This window comes from Mytilus edulis, chromosome 12, assembly GCF_963676685.1.
Source record: "Mytilus edulis chromosome 12, xbMytEdul2.2, whole genome shotgun sequence".
In the NCBI taxonomy this organism is placed as follows: domain Eukaryota; kingdom Metazoa; phylum Mollusca; class Bivalvia; order Mytilida; family Mytilidae; genus Mytilus; species Mytilus edulis.
The window spans coordinates 63,256,030-63,275,120 of record NC_092355.1 but is presented as its reverse complement, the minus strand read 5'-3'; the positions used below and the strand labels follow the sequence as shown (position 1 = coordinate 63,275,120).

The 19,091-nt window shown below is 32.3% G+C and overlaps 1 protein-coding gene across 1 annotated transcript in view; it reads right to left on the bottom strand.

The window, feature by feature from the left end:
- Window positions 1–1,327: 1,327 nt before the first annotated feature.
- Window positions 1,328–19,091, bottom strand: part of LOC139498920 (MAM and LDL-receptor class A domain-containing protein 1-like) — a 114,504-nt gene continuing 96,740 nt past the window's right edge. Inside the window, exons 75-83 of the mRNA XM_071287510.1 lie at window positions 18,058–18,168; window positions 16,857–16,971; window positions 16,375–16,482; window positions 15,204–15,241; window positions 14,383–14,557; window positions 11,288–11,568; window positions 6,402–6,553; window positions 5,483–5,639; window positions 1,328–3,561 (exon numbers count right to left, since the gene is read on the bottom strand). Of these exons, the coding sequence (XP_071143611.1) occupies window positions 3,512–3,561; window positions 5,483–5,639; window positions 6,402–6,553; window positions 11,288–11,568; window positions 14,383–14,557; window positions 15,204–15,241; window positions 16,375–16,482; window positions 16,857–16,971; window positions 18,058–18,168 (1,187 nt within the window). The 3' untranslated portion in view covers window positions 1,328–3,511. The remainder of the gene's footprint in view (window positions 3,562–5,482; window positions 5,640–6,401; window positions 6,554–11,287; window positions 11,569–14,382; window positions 14,558–15,203; window positions 15,242–16,374; window positions 16,483–16,856; window positions 16,972–18,057; window positions 18,169–19,091) is intronic.

Sequence of the window (19,091 nt, the reverse complement as noted above, 5' to 3'; positions counted from 1 at the left end):
AGATTTGTCTTTTCCTTTTACATTAGCGCCTTTTTCATTTAAATATATGAGAAGTTTACAAGAATTTGCAACTATTTGTATTATAATGGTGAAAAGACAAGTAGTGATAAGTAGGCAATTTGTTAAATAGCACTTCATCAGTTAAAGATATTTTGCTCCTCTACTTTTTTGCCAGATTTTTGGAATCCTCTGGTTTTATCCATGTATTAACATTGAAAAAATTGCCCACTAACCCCTTCTTTACTTTTCATATTTTTATTACATATTATTTAAAAAGCCATATTCCAAAGTCTAATGAAATCCTTGCTATTTTTGTCATAGTGTTTACACAAAAAAGTGCCAATGTTAAGTGAAAGAAAAATCTAAAGAGAATTATTTCCCACCAAATTTTCAATGGCTTATATCTCGATAACAAGCACTCGGACCCACCATTTATTTTGCTTTTTTAGTTTCTTTATTTATATACTATCAATTTATAACAGTCTTTTAAAAAGCTTGTTATTTTTAAACAGAGTAGCGAACATCCTTAAACCAGAGGATTATGAATATCTAACAAAACGAAAAATGTCGATTTTTGCACACAATTTATAATATAATGTTGACACGACAAAAATCAATAAACATGATAACAAAGGTAAATTACAATGTTATACGTGTCCCAACAACATATTAATTTAAAATTGTACGTTAAACTTCCATAAACACAAAGATTCGGTTTTTGAGTTTTTCTGTAACTGTTTTATTCCTATTTATATATTTTTTATGGTAATTTCTATAGAACAATTAAAGTTTAATATAACCTGTTGAAACTCATTGATGCTGTTTAAATGGGACGATGACACAAAGAGTAAATATAAACAAATATAAAGAATAGAAAAAAACAGCATAAGGATAAATATAATTAGTCTAAATAACAGCACGGCCGGAATCCAACTCAAGCTACTGAGATACCGTGGCACCAAATCGCCTTGAACAATGCCTGACGCTCTAGACCACTCGACCACCTAGGCTCGATAAAAATCAATCATTCGGTGGCTTTCGGTTAGCTTTCCTCGTCAGTTTTAATCAAACGTCGTAATTTAGTAAATGATATATATAGCATGCAGATTGCATGTATTGATCAGCTGAAGTATCTATTGTAGAGGACCTTAAAATTAATTAATGTATGATGCAGTCACAGAAATTAATATATAATTATTAGTATGTCTGAACAAGTGTCAACTCTACTACATATTTTATCAATCGGATCACCAGTATGGTGATACAAGGCTGAAAAAAACCATTCTGTATACACAACTCGTATATATATATTGAATAGACATGAAAAGACAAGAAAAATACTTTATTAAACATATGCATATATCAAAGGTAAACAAAAGTTTATACATCATTCACTCTAAAAAGTGATACGAGAGACTGATTTAAAACACATGAATGTATACATAAACATTAAACATATTTGTTACATCATATAGATATAGGAAGATTCGGAATGAGTGCCAAAGAGACAACTATCCATCAAAGTAACAATTTATAAGAGTAAAGCATTATTAGTCAAAGTACAGTCTTCAACACGGAGCATTGGCTCACACCGAATAGCAATCTATAAAGAGCCCCAAAAATTACTAGTGTAAAACCATTTATGGTAATATACTTATGGATACGTATATATTACACGTACTTTCTGTTAAATACAAAATGATCATGGAACATTAAAAAAATGAAAACAAATTATTAATTTCATGTGTCCGAAGCGCTTTTCTGCAATTCTTCATCAGGAACGATAAAAGTTTAAGCAGAGGATGTATAAGAACCAAAACAGTTGGAGAGCTTTATGTGCGAGGAAATGGCTTAATAAAAAAATATTCCTGACGTAATTCGAGTTAAAGCTATTTATATATGATGTCATAATGGATGGCAATGTGAACAACTGACATAATTGTTTTAAAACTTAGGAAAAAGATAATTTGCATTCTTGTCCTCTTATAAAGGTAAATAATGTGTAACTACAATTTAATAAGTTTTTTTTATCAGAGCCAGCTTGTATAAAATATTCAAATATGGTGGGTCATATGATAAAATGAGTCGGTTTCGATTTGATGGTCATTGGTTAACACCATCTACAATTACATCAAAGGAAAACTAGAGTAAAATTAAAGACCACTTTTTTTTAGAACAATTGAAGGTCTTTCCACCAGTAAGGATCTATTTTGATTAAAATATCAAAAATTTTAATTAAAATATCAAAATTAGTTTTAAATGTCAATTTCAGCGACAAATTACAGCATAATGTACGCTGATTCCAAAAATATATGGTTTCTATACAAAAAAGATATAAATAAGGGAGATACGTTTTTACCTCCGGTTTAAAAGGTGTTACTTCCGGTATTGTTTGATAGTTTACTTGCCACTGATTCCCAAAATCTATGGTTCTATATACTTTAACATTGATTTAGTACAAAAAATAGCTACTTCCGGTTTACAAAAGGTCACTGCAGGTTGTCCTTTTTAAGGTAACATTGCTTACAACCTATTGCAAAAATGCCTATAGCTACATCATGTGTACATATGAGGTAAAAGCAAAGGTCAAAATCTAGAACGTTCAATTATCATATGACCTTAAACGCAATTTCAAAGTCATAAACCAAGGACCTCAAATCAAAAGACTCTAGGCCTCTACTTTATATTGTTAGTGAGTTATATAACAATACGATTGATATTAGATATATAAAGGGGGAAAACCAGCATCAAATGTCTACGTACCCTTTCGACTAAGATTTTTGTGTTAAGACATGTCGTAACTAACAATTTTGTGAAAATATTTTATCAATATCTGATATGATTTCTGATAATGAGAGATAACAAGCCAAAATCAAAATAATTTTGAACATGACCTTGGAATTTGACCTTGACCTCATTTTTTTAACAAGTACCTTAAAACAAGAGACCCTAGGACTCTATCATTTATATTTTCCTGTTAAAAATACATTTCACTAATATAAAATACAAAAGGGGAAATAACTCGTATATGGAGTCTCCGGATAGCTTAGGTAAAAACTAATAAAATCATAAATAAAAAAAATAAATTTGTCATTTTCCTATACGGTTGCAAAGATTAAGCGATAACAAGGAAGACAGTGTTCGGGGATATAACTCTTATATGGGAAAATATTCAGTTAAGTAGGATCAGTTTTAAAAGCGTATAACATGTTCGATGTCATATTCCAAATATATAAGCGACATATTGCGAAACAAAACAATAGCGAAGAACAAAATTTGGCGGAAGAAAAAAAATAATAATCAGAACAAAAGAAATAGGTCTTTCCATTAGTTGGAAAGACCTGATTATAAAGTCTCCATGAGTCTCAATAATGCATGACATTATTATTGATATAATTAAAAGTATAAATTGTCACTAAATTGTTTGCATAAATCAAAACTTATTGTTTGTTACTTTAATAATAAAACCCTAACAAGACATCCGTTACATCACACTTAAGCATGGAAACATTTATGTCTCTGTTGGCAGGGTAGGTATAACATTCCTATTGATATGTATACCTGGAAATATAAAGATATATTTATTAATTATTAGAGGTACTACATTTTGTACATTTAAACTTTGGTGCATCAATATCCTGTGGATTCATTCATTTCTTGCGTACCAATGTTCGTTAATCAAGGAAGTGAGTATTTTCGTTGATACCCGACTTATTGGTTCGAAACATTTTTTTTCACATGTAAGCCTATAAAAATCATTTTTAAGTTGGCTTCAATGAATACTCAGTGCGGTGACCTATAGTTGTTACTAGTAGTACGCGTCTTGTGATATGTAGCAGATATATACATACTTTATATTCACAAATACATAAGTTGAGGGTAAACAGATGCAGTATGTAATATGAGGTACAAGTTAATGATGACATAGATGTATAATAAACTGTTAAACTAAATATGAAGAAATCAATATGGTGCTTTACGTTTACAAGGATGGACCAACCTTTTTATTAATACACATAATGAATGAACACAGTTTTATTAAAACTGACTGTTTTTTTAATATTAAAAACTGACTCTTCTTTTAATTTAAAAGCTGATTACTACCGTCATAATATTCACATATGACAAAGAAACGTCATAATGTTCATAATCTATATATTTTTTCTTTCAATGCAACATGTTTGTATTGTTTAATGTCTATCGTTTTATGATTTATATGCCTACCTGTCTGTCTGTTTGTTTTTGTTTTGTATTTTAGTAACGATCCTATTGTTTGGATTTTAGGCTAATAAAATTCTTAATCTTATTCTTATTCTTATTATGTTCAACATCCAATACCTCTGGACAAAGAAGCCAATGCCATGTTTCTTAAATAGATAGTGTATATCACATTGTTGACTTTGCCATCTTAAATTGAAACACGACACAAAGTAGTTATCTTTCTCAAAAAGGTAAAACAGAATATCCAAATCCACAGTGAGTTAAAAAAGAGGGGAAGTCGTTCCAGCCCCAAGTTGTCCCGGTCACGTAACAGTATAATGAACAATTACTCAAAAGTCGGAGGTATATGATTAAGGTTAAGTGTCAATTTGCACATGCAACAGTTGTGTGAATTTCACAGATCGGAGAAATACTAATAAGGAAACAGTATTTTGAGGATCATTGACAATAGGTAATTAGACTTCTGATAAAAGGAATTTAGCAAATCAAACAATATTTCTCAAACAGTTTTATAATTTTTAAACTTTTATGCCTTTTCTATCGTGTTTCTTTGCTATTTATTGTTTATAACATTCTTTGATATTTATGAACTGCATGTTAAATACATATAACTTTTATCCATTGCAAACATTATTTTCTAATTGCAGCTTGGTCGACTTTTAAATGTAGAAGAAATCGACTTGGTGGCAGATTGACTTTGGTCGAACTGAATTGTAGTCGGATCGACATAAAAGCGTGCATAGAATATGATTAAATCAATTGTAAATTTTAACAACATACTTAACGAAAGAAAGATAATTGTCACATCACCATGTCAGCACTGTGCTACAATGAATTTATTTGATGAAACTGTTCCAGAGTTTTAACAAGTAAAATATTAGTATATTAATATATGATGTTACTGATATGCAATTTACTTAAGTATGACGTTGGTTATATACTCATATACTTATAAGCCACATTTTAATTTATCCACGTGGGGGATGACGATGCGCTAATAAATAATCATAAATTTTGATTTACTGATTGACTGATTTTTAACATGGCGGTCCGTTTTTAGTGGTAGAGGGAGTAGGAGAGAACCATCCACCTTTGGTAGGAAAATAAACAATCTTTGTCAATTAAGATTGGAATCAAATGCACCTGCAACGTGCGGGGTCACGAACTCCTAACGTCAGTGATAACAAATGTTAAATAATACTGTTATAATTATTTAACTACAAAATGATAAATTTTTATTCCAATCTGCCAGAATTATTACCTGTGTTCTGCACAATCCAATCAATATGATAGGGAACGCTTTGATAAATACTAGGAAACTGGTCTACACGGCATCCTCTTATACCAAAGCTAGTAACTCCAACCAATTCCCATCGACCGTACTTATTCTGACATACTAAAGGACCTCCTGAATCTCCCTGCAATTAAAAATAGAATTACGCAAATTAACATCTTCTTGTCAAAGGCATGTGTGAAATGAATACTGCAAGATATTTTGTCACTCATGAATCGTTTTAACAACATGATCAACACTTGAAAATGAGTCACATAAAGCTAATGTGTAAAAAAAAAATTTGAACTAATATAAGATACAAACATATGTCTGATTTCTGAGCTAAAATAATTACTTGTTGGTTTTCAATTAAATATGTGATTTAAAAATGGGACTATAATGTTTTTAACACTGTTATTTGCGCGAAAAACCCGAATTATTTGTCATCTCTGAACAAACATTTGTTAATGCCATTTTGTTGAATTTTGACCAGAACGTTCGAAGTGAAGGGAATACACATTAGGTAAAACTGCGTTTATATAATATATGCAAAAAAGTAAATCACAAAAATCTTGAACTCAGAGAAAAATCCAATTGGAAAGTCCATAATCACATCGCAAAATCTAATGAAAAAACAAATCAAAATCGAATGGACAAGAACGATAAAATGCTGTATACTTTCTATTCAACAAGGGGTGAGACTTTAATAAAGTATTTGTCTTGTTTTGACTTGTCCAGTCAATGAGACAACTCTCCATCCAAGTCACAAGAGAATGCAAGGTCAGTTTGCTTGTATTATAAAAAAATGTTTTTTTTCTCTCTTTTTGTCATTACATTGTTAGTTTATTTTCGGCTTATGAGTGTGAATCCCTTTGGTATATTAAGCCCCTCTTTTATTTATTCTTACGTTACATGATGGAGCATACGGGTTCTTATTTTCAACACAAACAGATGTCGGTGGTAGATTAAGTCCAATGGCTTGATATGATTTGTTACATCTATCTATGTCTACGTTGACATCTACTCGTGCCTCCTGTAAGTTGTCTGGTGTTGATGATACTGAAAAAAATGTAAATATAAATTGAGAATGGAAACGAAGAAGATGTTAAATTGACAACAACCCGACCAAAATGCAAAAAAACACTCCAAGACGACCAATGGGTCTTCAATACAGTAAAATTACAAAACTAGAGGCTCTCAAGAGCTTGTATCGCCTGAATCTACCTGGGTTTTTGAATTCATATAAAAAAGATAAATTTGTGCTACAAAGTAACAACACTTGGCCAGCACCTCATTAGGAAAGGAACATTTATGCTATGTTTGGTTTAATTCAATTCAGTGGTTCGCTAAAAGAAGAAATTTGTATGTATTTCCCATAGGGTCCTATGTAAAACTAAGTCCACCCACTGGCGACCATCTTGGAAGCTGGATTGGCGACAAAGTAACAACACTTGGACAACATCTCATTAGAAACATTCATGTTATGTTTGGTTTGATTCCATTCAGTTGTTCTCTAAAAGAGGACATTTGTATGTATCTCCCGTAAGGTCCTATGTTAAACCAAGTCCCCTGCTGGTGGCCATCTTGGATGTTGGATCGGTGAAAAAGTAACAACACTTGATCAGCAACTCATAAGGAACATTCATGCTATGTATGACTTCATTCCATTCATTAGTTCCCTAAAAGAAGACCTTTGTATGTATTTCCCTTAGGGTCCTTTGTAAAACTAAGTCCCCCGCTGGCAGCCATCTTGAATGATGGATCGGCTACAAAGTTACAACACTTGCTCAGCACCTAATAAGGCACATTCTACTAGGTTTGGTTTCATTCCATTCAGTTGTTCTCTAAAAGAAGTCATTTGTATGCATTTCCCTTAGGGTCCAATGTAAAACTAAGTTCCCCGCTGGTGACCATCTTGGATGATTGATCGGCTACAAAGTAACAACACTTGGTCAGCACATCATAAGGCACATTCATGCCATGTTTGGTTTCATTCCTTTAAGTGGTTCTCTAGAAGAAGTCATTTTTATGCATTTCCCATAGGGTCCAATGTTAAAATAAGTCCCCCGCTGGCGGACATCTTAGATGATAGATCGGCTACAAAGTAACAACAGCTCAGCACTCCATAAGGAACATTCATGCCATGTTTGGTTTTATTCCATTCAGTGGTTCTCTAGAAGAAGTCGTTTGTATGCATTTCCCATATGGTCCTATGTTAAACTAAGTCTCCCGCTGGCGGCCATCTTGTATGATGGATCGGCTACAAAGTAACAACACTTGGTCAGCACCTCATAAGGAACATTCATGCCATGTTTGGTTTCATTCCATTTAGTGGTTCTCTAGAAGAAGTCATTTGTATGCATTTCCTGTAGGGTCCTATGTTAAAATAAGTCCCCCACTGGCGGCCATCTTGGATGATAGATCTGCTACAAAGTAACAACACTTGTTCAGCACCCAATAAGGAACATTCATGCCATGTTTGGTTTCATTCCATTCAGTGGTTCTCTAGAAGAAGTCATTTGTATGCATTTCCCGTAGGGTCCTATGTTAAACTTAGTCCCCCGCTGGCGGCCATCTTGGATGTTGGATCGGCTACAAAGTAGCAACACTTGGTCAGCACCTCATAAGGAACATTCATGCCATGTTTGGTTTCATTCCATTCAGTGGTTCTCTAGAAGAAGTTCAAAATGTAAAATGTTAACGACGACGAAGACGGACGACAGACAACGGACGACAGACGACGGACGACAGACGACGGACGCCAAGTGATGAGAACAGTTCACTTAGCCCTTCGGGCTATGTGAGCTAAAAATAGAAAGCTCGGTTTGTACCAATAGAAATAGTTCTGTCATTCTTTTTTTATTTCATAGATATAGAAAGATGTGGTATGAGTGCCATGCTAGTATTTTTTATGAGAATTTTTCCCCATATGTCTGATAATAAACAAGAGTGTTTACAAAGTACAAGGATGCCCCACTTGCATAATCATTTTCCATGTTGAATGGACCGTGAAATTGGGTAAAAAATCTAATTTGGCATTAAAAGAAGAAAGATCATACAAAAGGGAACATGTGTACTAAGTTTCAAATTGATTGGACTTTAATTTCATCAAAAACTACCTTGACCAAAACCTTTAACCTGAAACTCACACGTTCATTCTATATGTTAAACGGACCGTGGCATTGGGATTAAAAGTCTAATTTGGCATTTAAATTAGAAAGATCATATCATAAGGAACATAATAAGGAACATGTGTACCAAGTTTCAAGTTGATTGGGCTTCAGCTTCATTAAAAACTACCTTGACCAAAACCTTTAACCTGAAACTTGCACTTTCATTTACTATGTTCAGTGGACCATGAAATTGGGGTCAAAAGTCTAATTCAGTTTTAAGTTAAGAAAGATCGTATCATTAGGAACATGTGTACTAAGTTTCAAGTTGATTTGACTTCAGTTTCATCAACAATTACCTTGACCAAAATTTTTAACCGGAAGTGGGACGAACGGACGAACGGAAGGACGAACGAACAAACAGACAGACGGATGCACAGACCAGAAAACATGTTCACCCTCTACTATCGTAGGTGGAGCATACAAAATGATATTTCTTTTTACAAATGAAATATGATATTTTATACTTTCAAAATCAGCTATGAAATTCTAATACAGCGAAAATGTATTTTATACTCAATAAGAGTTGACTTGTATTAGTATTATTCAAGAAAATTGTTTTATTGTCTCTCATAACTCTTTATAGAATGGCTCTTGTTATTAACTTGTGTTTTAATATGCTGTATATTTTATATATAACAAGTGGTGATACTTTATTAAACCACATACTTTGAACGGCAAAATTATTTCATTTATTGATATTACTTTTACTTAAGGATCTTGACATACTATGAATGACAAAACTATTTTATTCAATAAGACTACTTTTTCTGTTTAGTCTGTTTTTTAAGATATACATTTGACGTGAAACTGTACTTATGTATCCCGTCATACTTTGAACCACACCATTGTTTTATTTATTATTATTACTTTTACTGTTAAATCTGGTTTTTGTTATATCTACTTTACGTGAGTCTGCATTTATGTATGCCGTCATACGACAAAATTATTTTTATGTCTACCTGTGAGAATTTCAAACGCGCAATTTTACACCAGTAATGAAAACCTTCTATCATTTATGGGTAGACTTTACATAGATAAATGCAGCCGTATTTGACGTGAAACTGTACTTATGTATCCCGTCATACTTTGAACCACACCATTATTTTATTTATTATTTTTACTGTAAGTCTGTTTTTTGTTATATCTACTTTACGTGAGTCTGCATTTATGTATGCCGTCATACGACAAAATTATTTTTATGTCTACCTGTGCGAATTTCAAACGCGCAATTTTACACCAGTAATGAAAACCTTCTTTCATTTATGGGTAGACTTTACATAGATAAATTCAGCCGTATAGGAAAAGCAAAATGAGAATGTTGAATTTGATGTATGCCTTTTTGTGCTACTTTGTTACATTTGTTGTTTATGTAGTGATATTAAGATGATAACACAATATTGACTGTTGTACCCCTATTTTTGACATTTTTACTCTTTGAGTATGTTTGTTTTGTTCATGCATCGTTGACAATGTAATGGAATTTGATGCGACTGTCATACAAGTGAGAGGTTTAGCTAGCTATAAAACCAGGTTCAATCCACCATTTTCTACATTAGAAAATGCCTGTACCAAGTCAGGAATATGACAGTTGTTATCCATTCGTTTGATGTGCTTGGACTTTTGATTTTGCCTTTTGATTTTTGATTTTCCTTTTTGAATTTTCCTCGGAGTTCAGTATTTTTGTGTTTTTACTTTTTATTAAAGTTTTTGTCTTGTCTTGTCTTGTCTGGTGAATGAGACAACCGTTACACGTCAAAGTACGGCCTTCAACACGGAGCCTTGGCTCACACTGATACCTAATAGTAAATACGACAACCGTGCTGTATAAGATATTCCTGATGAGATTGATATCAATAATGGCTGCGACGTCTTTTTTAATCTCTTATATGTCAGCCATCACGAAATCGATATCAATCACAGTTGCAAGGCTTTATCAAACTCTTTGTCTTAATTGTTTCATGTCATAAAAAAAATCTACATTATGTAAACAAAGTTTAACGGTTAAGTGTTTATAAGATAGTTTGAAGTTTATCTGGTGTATTAGGTTGTAACGGCTGTAGTGGGTGAAAATGCCATATGGTATTTGCCATAAAAACTGATATATTAAACTTACAGATGTTGAATGAAATAGAAGATAGTCATCTGCTTGTTGCATTTATAAAACAGCATTATTCTTAAATTTCGAACCAATATTTGCCCAAAAATCTGAATGACACTTCTACCGGGAATCATTATATAAAAGGTATTAAGGTTATAAAAGTCCAGTTTAAAAATAATCTATGAAGAAGATATGCAAATACAATTTCATATTGTCTGCGTTATAGGGCCTTGACAAGACGAAAAGTGAAACTATTCAAATGAGATAAACAACGCATGATTTATGAAAAAAATTCGGACAGGCACGTATAGTGTAGTAATGTTTAACACATCTACATCGGTCAACACTCACCTAACATAGAAAAATATATAACAGCAAACCATTAGATCAATCTGTATGTAAAGACTGATACATATCAATACTGATTTCTTCTATCAAATTAAAAGACAGTTGATATAAAACAATACGAAGCATTAAAACATATGACCCCCCCTTCTCCCAAAACAAAAATGCATTTGATACCGTGTGCAACATCTTCTTTATATCCCCATCCCGTAATATAACAGTTTTCAAAACTTTCATGGATTTCTGTTGCTAGACAGGCAGGTCTGACATTATCATTGAAGTAAGCTGCTTGTGAAAGCCTCAGTATTGCAACGTCTGACTTCCATCCTGTACTTCTTCCAGTATAATCAGGATGAGATATTACTTGAGCTACTGCTATCCTTTGTCCTTGGTCGTCGGGCCCCAACATTTCCGATTCTTTGACTTCCCCAACATGAATCATAAAGGAACTCGAACTCCTGTAATTTAGAATCAACATTAAGTTACCAGTGTTCAAATATCGTTTATCTACCTAGAATATTGAGATCAATAACATTCTAAGGATGGATCCACATGTACTCCAGATGAAACGAGATCAAACACATCGGTCGAGAAGTGTCTCAGATATGCATGCAACACCCACAATGCCAAACCATATACAGTCAAAATAACATTGTCGAGAATAAGCCATATTCTGCTTTACAAGCAGAGCCAAATACAATGAAAGTTCCAACTATGTATTGGCTTCCGAAGCTACACAAAACCCCTTACAAATATAGATTTATTTCGTCTTCAAGCCATTGTTCAACTACTAAATTGTCTATTCTTCTTACCAGCACACTTGGTACAATTAAAAACCTGATACTAAATTGTTCAAATAAGGCCTTCGAAAATAGTGGAATAAATTAATTTTGGAGTGTCAAGAACTCGTTGGAAGTACTTGATAAATTGCATGCTTATATTGGTGATTTTGAATCTGTTCAAAGTTTTGATTTTTCTACCCTGTATACCACATTGCCTCACATTCTCATTAAGAAAAAATTCACACACCTAATTAAATGGGCATTCAAAAAATCAGAATGTGAATATATATGTTCAAACTCTTTTAGGTCATTTTTTAGAAGCAATAAACAAAAAAAAAACTATGTTAATTGGACATGCTTTGATACTATATATGCCCTTGAATTTTTACTAGATAACATTTTTGTTCGCTTTGGGGATTCCGTATATCGTCAGATTATCGGAATTCCAATGGGGACTAACTGTGCACCACTTATTGCGGACCTGTTTTTGTATTGTTATGAGTTACAATTTATGACAAAAATAAGCAAAGACCCATCGAAACAACATCTGATAAACAAATTTAATAATACTTTTAGATATTTGGATGATATTTTGGCTCTCAATAATGACGACTTCAGTATGTATATTAATGAAATTTATCCTGTTGAACTTACTTTAAATAAAGCTAATACTAACAATGGCAACTGCCCTTTTCTCGATCTTGATATCTATATCACTAATGGAAAGCTGAATACTAAAATTTATGATAAAAGGGATGATTTTCATTTCCTATCGTTAATTATCCGTTTTAGATGGTGACGTTCCCTTGTCACCATCTTACGGTGTTTATATATCTCAACTTGTACGATTCGCTCGTGTATGTAACAATGTTTTAGATTTTAACGAGAGAAATTTATGTATTACTGAAAAATTATTACACCAAGGTTTTCGATATCACAAACTAGTCAAAACATTTACTAAATTTTATCATCGGTATAAAGACATCATTCGTAAATATAGCTCAACATGCAGACTTCTAATACGTTCAGGTATTTCACATCCAATTTTTTATGGAAATATTCTTTATAAAGCACAAAGGTGTCAGTATTCACCTCAGAAACTTACAAAACCTTTGAATAGACTTATTAAGAAGGGATATAATTACGATACTGTTGTCAAGTCATTAAAGATTGCATATTTTGGCGTTAATATTGAGTCACTGATAAGGTCTTTGCATCGGAACTAAACACATTTATTCTAAAAACAGTTGTTGGCATGACACGGAATATGTTCTTCTCATATATGATATGATGGTATGATACTAAACCCCTAACTGGAAGGATTGTGCCTGATGTTCATATGATGAAATCATAATCTTTCAGTCAGTTTAATTGAAGTCTGGAGCTGGCATGTCAGTTAACTGCTAGTAGTCTGTTGTTATTTTTGTATTATTGTCATTTTGTTTATTTTCTTTGGTTACATCTTCTGACATCAGACTCGGACTTCTCTTGAACTGAATTTTAATGTGCGTATTGTTATGCATTTACTTTTCTACATTGGTTAGAGGTATAGGGGGAGGGTTGAGATCTCACAAACATGTTAAACCCCGCCGCATTTTTGCGCCTGTCCCAAGTCAGGAGCCTCTGGCCTTTGTTAGTCTTGTATTATTTTAATTTTAGTTTCTTGTGTACAATTTGGAAATTAGTATGGCGTTCATTATCACTGGACTAGTATATATTTGTTTAGGGGTCAGCTGAAGGACGCCTCCGGGTGCGGGAATTTCTCGCTACATTGAAGACCTGTTGGTGACCCTCTGCTGTTGTTTTTTATTTGGTCGGGTTGTTGTCTCTTTGACACATTCCCCATTTCCATTCTCAATTTTATCCTTTAATTAAATTAAAGAAAAAATGTTTAACACAAATATCTAGCTCCAACGAAAAAAAGTAAAGACCTTTACACAATATAAAACCTGACACTAGACTAGTATATAAAGCAAAGGAACAACTCGATGACAATTGTCATATTCCTTACTTGCTGCCGAGATTACTGAAGCATATATAGATGTATAGATCAACCATTTCGTGATTGTGTCCATAAAATTTACAGAGTGTAATTTTTAATGTATCTTCCTCATAATTCTGTTGGAACAGTTTCTGCGTAAGGAGCACACTTCTGTATATGGAGTTTGTATAGTGTGAACATGCACGAGCATATTCTATCATTTGAGATCACAATACGATCCCATTCGCTTTTATTTTTATAAACGAAATGTTTCATTTTAGCCCCTTATTTTATGTGTATTGAAGTTGTTCTTAAATATCGGTTATGAGTTCGTATCCCATTGGAATGGAAAACAACAAAAGAGGTCAGAAAATATACAAAGTGTAACTGAAAGTACGATTGGAACAGTTTGAACCTTTAAAATTTTTTCAGTTTTAGAGATTTATTTAACTGCAAAGATATTTCATTTTAACATGTCTGTAGTAACAATCATTACAAAAAAATCTTACTCTACACAATGTGCTGCTGTGATTGCGAAGTAAGGGTCAATTAACGTGGCACCACATCCAGAACTTCCATCCATAAAGAACAAGATTTGCCATGGCCACTCTCCTTGGACAGCATCATTACCATACAGTACATACGAGCCAACAGATGTCGACGAAACGGAAGGAACTCCGCACTCTATAATAGACAGAAGAAAAATGTTTTGGATGTATAGAAAGAGGTATTTAATGTCAAAAAGAATATGGGTTACACGTATGTGTAAATTTTGTTACATTTTGTTTCATTTGACGACCTGTTAAAGTTGCTTTTGTGTTGGTGTTCATCAATGTTATATGGTTTTTGCGTCAACACCTTTGATTTCGTGTTCATATTAAGACAGTTTTTCATTTCTGTGTTCTGTGTAAATGTACATGTTCGTGTTATGCGTTCAAAAGTTATAGTTATGAGCCCATTTTCTGAGTTTTACAAAAGACGTACGTTTGTATATTTTGCCTTATACAATACCATTGTTTAAGCAATAATAATATACAGTAAAAGCTTACAAGCAACAAAACGCTAATATTTACATTGATATAAAACCTTGTACCATATCAACCTACTAGTAAAACATCAATCAAATTGATGAACATATAACAAATAAAAACCATATGAAAACAGCGATTTTTAGCTTATATAAACATATACAGCAAACAGTAGAACCAGTACCATATTAGTTTGAGAAAAAGGAAATATATCGGTACATACATTTTAATCGAAGTATAAAAGAGCTCATCAAACCATAAAAAATCAATGTACATGCACTGATTCTTTTAAAAGTACTAACCTATGTCCCCACACTGGAGAGTTAATGCATTACATGACCTGAAATTATATACATTATATAATGAATTATCTTTATTTTTCTTCTCTCATGTGTCTCTTGCAAACTATGATTATTGGTTTACCCGAACCAAGGATTGCACAAACGTAGTCTCTTACTCGGTATGAATCAAATAAAGCATGTAAATACGACAACAGTACATTTTAAGATTTGAATTTATTTTTATACAAGTAACAATATCTCCAGCTCACTAATGTTTTGCAATTCAGACTATTTTGAAAATCTAAAGTTTGTTTATGGTGTTTTATAATAATAGATAAACTCACATTGGTTTTAGCCGACTGATTTATTTTTTATTAATTTATCACAAAACGTAAGTGGCGTTTTCTGTATTAATATAATGATACATGAATGACCTTTTTTAATATACAAATCGATCTGTGATTAATCGGAACAACCAAGAAAGTTATCTTTGATTTATATGATTATACAGACAGTAACAGATTGACCCTGCTCTTGAAAAGAATCAGATACACGCCATAGTTGCAAATACACGTTTATATTAAAAACGAATGGTTTTCGTAACGCTGTCTGAAATGTCCGTATGACGTCATGATGTCTTCTGTTATACCGTATATAAAATTATTTTAGCGCTGATGCTTTATCGTTTATATCAAGAAAAGTTCCTAAGATGCCCGAAACTTATAAAGTGTTATTTTAATTAATGAGATAAACTATCATACTTCCATTATGTGATGTGCAAAATGTAGACTGAAGACGAAAAAGTCATCAAGACTGCAGGCAGTTATAATTTTTTTACATGGTGGATCAATTTGTATGTGTTCAACTGACGACAATGAAGTACACAGCATGTGAAAGATTTTCAAAATGTATATTTGATGTCAGTTATAATATCAGTACAATATACTATATCAATCTGAGTGATTATCTTCTAACAAAGCCAATGATATGTTATTACTTCGGAATTACTTTCTGACCTTTTAAACAGTATTAATGCATTATAAACAGAATTGATTCTTATGTTGATATGACAATGAGTAAATAGGTAAAATTTCAAAGGTCAAAATTTCATGAAATACCTTATTTTAGGCTTCTTTTTTCAGCGTGAATAATTCATTGTATCATTGATACGACACTAAATATATATACCTACGTTTGTGAATATAATATGTAGTTTGTAACAACGCCATTAGGATTGGAGCCAGGTTGAGCGAGGAATCCGTCATTTATTGTTACTCCAGCAGACTGACTGTTGAAAGAGCTACCGAAAAATAAAAAAAGATAAATATTTATTATTGTTAAATAAAAACTACAAAGCAACAATTGCAGAATTATGTTTGCTATTCATTCTCGTTGTATATTTACAAATGTGTCGTTGAGATACATATGGCTTATGACGATCAAATTTGTATTCGTTTTTTATTATGTAAAAATTCTTACAACATTTATATGTATATAAAGATAACGATAATGCATCTACATGTAAATCAATTCAACTTTTAGGACAAAAATGTTTTACAATATGAAATGATTGTGTGTTAAATCAAAACGAATACAACAAAAACGTGTTCAGTTTACTTAAAAAAAGTACATTGCCTAACATTTAGCGTTAACGTAAATAAATTAGTTGCATACCCATATCCTGTTATACTACAAAGGTATTCTGCTAAAGTTATATCAGTGGTATAACATAACAAAATCCATGTTCCATCTCTATATATGGAGATTTGGCCATTACTGTCTCTTTGCACTGTAATAAAAACGCAACATGTATGGTAGCGATGTTAGATAACAAAACTTTTCTCATAAAGAGTATTGACAAGTTGAACGCTCCATCCTAACTTGAAAAGAATCGGACTAATAATAAAGTTCCTAACAAAGTAATGACTGACATTTAACATTATTCAATTTGATCATTACTGACTCAGGATTACACTTAGCTTTGGCTTCCACAGTTGCATTGCCTAAAAATTTCTTTGCTACTTCTATACAAGTGAGAGGTTTGGCTAGCTATAAAACCGGGTTTAAATTTACCATGTTCTACATAAGGAATTGCCTATACGAGATTAGCAATATGACAGTTGTTATCCATTAGTTTTATGTGTTTGAGTTTTGATTTTGCCATTTGATTAGGGACTCTCCGTTTTGAATTTTCCTCGAAGTTCAGTATTTTTGTGACTTATGTTTTTTTTTGGCATGGCCTTTTGTTGTCCTCAAAAATCGAGAGAGAGTTGGTTTTATATATTATTGAACTCAACTAAATGCAAACAAAAGCGCAATTGATAATTATAAATGTGTCCCCATCATGTACATTTTGTACGTTGATTACTATTTGCAAAATCAGAAATCGAATCTGAATAATTTTAACAGGTCTAAATCAATAACGTCTACAAACTGAACACAACTTTATATAAGACCGAATTGTTCATTAGACGTATTTAAATTATAAAAGTTTCAGGAAAATTGACATTTAAATGCAAAGGAACGAGAAAAATATTATAACACCTTCATTTTCATGAAATTTTAAACATTAAAGATAATCTTAATTGGCTAGTATTTAAAAAAAAAAGTCATAAGTCCAATAATACAGTGGAGCAGTTTAATGCAGGATTGCATGTACATAGTAACCGTTACTTTCGTTGTACTAATCCAAGATTTTTCATGTTCTTTATGAATTTTTTTCCGTCAAAATATCATTTAGGGAAGGAAATTGATTACAATTCCCTGTATTTTGGCTAAATCGATTGTTGTAGGACTGATGTAATAAACAAAAATATAGACCTATTTCTCACAGAATTAAATACATCACCTCACATATGATATTAAAGTAACATACCACATCTGAATTCATCAGATTTATCATCGCACTGTGGCACTCCATCACAGCGGTTAATCAAAGGGACACATTCATGATTACTGCATTCAAACTGATCATTAACACATGATGCTGAAATAGAAAACACATTTTCCTAAGAACTGCGATACACACAAATATTTTATTGCTTCTTTGATGGAATTTTACGAAACTTTCTTGGTTATATGGCGTTTTGTATCGGTGGATGATGTTGGAGTGCACTGAAAGAACCATTGTGTTGGAAAAGACAACTGACGTCCATTGTTTATTGACATTGGAGATAATTTCAAAAGCGAGGTTCTTTACTTATTTCATCAGCTAATTGTTGATAGACTACTCACATGTATACAGCTTGAAGCTTCAGTTAAAAGTTGAGTAATATACAATTATGATATAATTTAACACATTTTTACTAGAGGTTATTGATGTGTAAACCGGGGAAATTACCTCACGAACTGAATAAAAATCCCTTTTCTGTTAAGTATGTGAGTAAGAGCATCAGTTTACACATCAATCACCTCTAGAAGAAATATGTTTCATCCTTTTAATTCTTAAGCCAAATATTTGTAATTATGATTAACATTTTGTATGTAATGGCTACTATAATTACTATCAAACGCACAATTGATAGGTGGTAACGAAGGAGTTGGCCGATATATTGGATTTCTAAAATCCATAAATGAAAGTTTTCAATAATATAACGTCATGTCTTGACATGACGTAAATTCTCTAAAATCAGTCACGAAATTTCGCGAATTTTATCTAAATTTAGATTGTATACATTTTCGAAGCTTAAATGCATTATTTTTTTTGATATACATATGCATTAGGATATAAACGTCTGTTATGTCTTTGGTTTCAACTTCAATTTGCCGAAAATCCCGGTATTCGTGCATGCATGAGTATCGCGCATAAATAGATCACATTGAAAGTAACGAAAGTACTTGTAGTTTCGGAAACATAATTTATCGAATTGTAAACCAAGAGAAAAATTCTAATTGACCAATCCAATTCAA